We start from the raw sequence: 1843 nt of genomic DNA on the forward strand, positions 1-1843 counted from the left end.
CCGAGCCCACCTGCCCGGGCCCTGGTGAGTGAGGCCGCCTGTGCCCAGGGCACAGAAAGCAGCCCTTCTCCCCTGCGAGGTCCAATGTCCCAGCCCTGTGGCCACCCCCTGTTTAGAATGCGGAGGAAGGGGCAGTGTGTCCTCCTGGTCCTCACTGCAGGAAGTATTGTGGGTCCCTGGGTGACTGAGACACAGGGTGAAACAGGGTTAGTGAACACTAAAGCCCACAAGGACCAGGGAGGTGACCTTAATGGCAACAGTAGTAGCCATAGCTAATACTCACACTAGGCCCTGTCCCCTATGCCTTTATTAAGCCGACAAAGGTGATTGGAACAGACGGCGTTAAGAACCTCCCATCAGGCGCTGAGCTACTGTTTACAGTTATTACTGTTTGATTTAGTCCTCTCCTCTGTGGGCAGGTGCTGTTATCCCAGCTCAGAAATGGTGTCACATCTGAGGTCTCTGTGTCTCTGAGCTGTCTGCCTGACCCTGGCTGGGTGTGAGAGAGTTGGGAGGGATGAGGGTTTTGTCGCTAGCAGATCTTTTGAGAGGAATCAGAAATTCCAATTTTCGTGTCAGCTCTTCTGGCTTTTGAGTGCCACCCTGTGCCTCTCTCACTCCTCTCATCTGATCCTCTCTTACCAGGCCCGCGAGATCCCCTGGACTTCCCCCGCCTGCCCGACCCCCAGGCCCTGTTCCCCACCCGCCGCCGGCCCCCCGAGTTCCCTGGCCGCCCCACCACCCTGACCTTCGCCCCAAGACCCCGGCCGGCTGCCAGCCGCCTCCGCCTGGACCCCTGGAAACTGGTCTCCTTCGGCCGGACGCTCAGCATCTCGCCTCCCAGCAGGCCGGACACCCCGGAGAGCCCTGGGCCCCGCAGCATGCAGCCCACGCTGCTGGACATGGACATGGAGGGGCAGAGCCAGGACAGCACAGTACCCCTGTGTGGGGCCCAAGGCTCCCACTAAGGCCTGCCCACCGCAGCCCGCCTGGGCAGCCATGAATGTAGCGCCCCAGGCCCCGCCCCAAGCCCACCAGGCCACAGGGAAGGGGAGGCCTCGGGCAGGATACTCACTCTATTTATTGGGGAAGGGGGGAGGGGGGACATTTAATTTATTCCTTTGTACCCCAGGGGCTAGGGCCCTGTGCCCGCCTTGCAGTGGGGGGAGGGTGGGCAGGGATACTCAGGGACAGGGCGTCATGGGGGATTCGGCACAAAATGCAGCATTAAAGGTAACCCCTGCCCCCTACAGCACTTGGCCGTGTGTCTTTTCCTGGCCCAGGCCCTGATCCTGACTCATCCCCAGTGGGGCACTTCCCACCCCATGCTCCCTCCCTGGGCTCTCTGGATTTCTGAGGTCCAGGGGGTGAAGCCCAGGCCTGTGTCCCCTCCCTAGTCCCCACAAGAACACTACACAAAGAGGTTGTGGTTACCAGTGATGAGCACTTTACCAGCAAACACACAAGTCACGGGAAATTAGAAGGTGAGGTGGGAGAGAGTCGGGGTAGGAACAGTTCCTCCAGGTTGGCCTCAGCCAATGACATCCCTTGGCCCGGCCCCACTGTCTTCCCGCTGGAGGCTGCACCGGTTCATCTTCAGCTGAGTCAACTGGATGTAGCGTAGGACATTGGTGTCTGCAGGAGAGGAGGGCAGGAGACTATCTGGGTGTCCTGGGGCATCAAGTGACAGCTGTACCACCTCAGCTCACACATCATTGTCCCCCAGCCTTCAGTGGCTCCCCAACACAGCTGGTATTGCCGGAGCCCTTCTCCAAAAGCCCCAGCCCAAACAAGCAGAACAGAGCTTGTCACACCTCCAGACTTTTGCATTTGCCATGCCTGC

General features: G+C 59.8%; 2 protein-coding genes and 1 pseudogene across 2 annotated transcripts in view; 2 read left to right on the forward strand and 1 right to left on the reverse strand.

Annotated features, from left to right (window-relative positions):
- MAP3K10 (mitogen-activated protein kinase kinase kinase 10) overlaps positions 1-503 on the forward strand; it is a 15172-nt gene extending 14669 nt beyond the window's left edge. The window contains exon 10 of the mRNA XM_025050857.1: positions 420-503. Coding sequence (XP_024906625.1) covers positions 420-503 — 84 coding nt within the window. The remainder of the gene's footprint in view (positions 1-419) is intronic.
- Positions 504-548: 45 nt separating this feature from the next.
- On the forward strand, positions 549-1241 carry LOC112484230 (annotated as a pseudogene).
- A 183-nt stretch (positions 1242-1424) lies between these two features.
- The window catches only part of TTC9B (tetratricopeptide repeat domain 9B), a 2267-nt gene continuing 1848 nt past the window's right edge, over positions 1425-1843 (reverse strand). The window contains exon 3 of the mRNA XM_006905403.1: positions 1425-1635. Within this exon, the coding sequence (XP_006905465.1) occupies positions 1532-1635 (104 nt within the window). The 3' untranslated portion in view covers positions 1425-1531. The remainder of the gene's footprint in view (positions 1636-1843) is intronic.

The sequence above is a fragment of the Pteropus alecto genome, unplaced genomic scaffold, assembly GCF_000325575.1.
Source record: "Pteropus alecto unplaced genomic scaffold, ASM32557v1 scaffold271, whole genome shotgun sequence".
Lineage (NCBI taxonomy): Eukaryota > Metazoa > Chordata > Mammalia > Chiroptera > Pteropodidae > Pteropus > Pteropus alecto.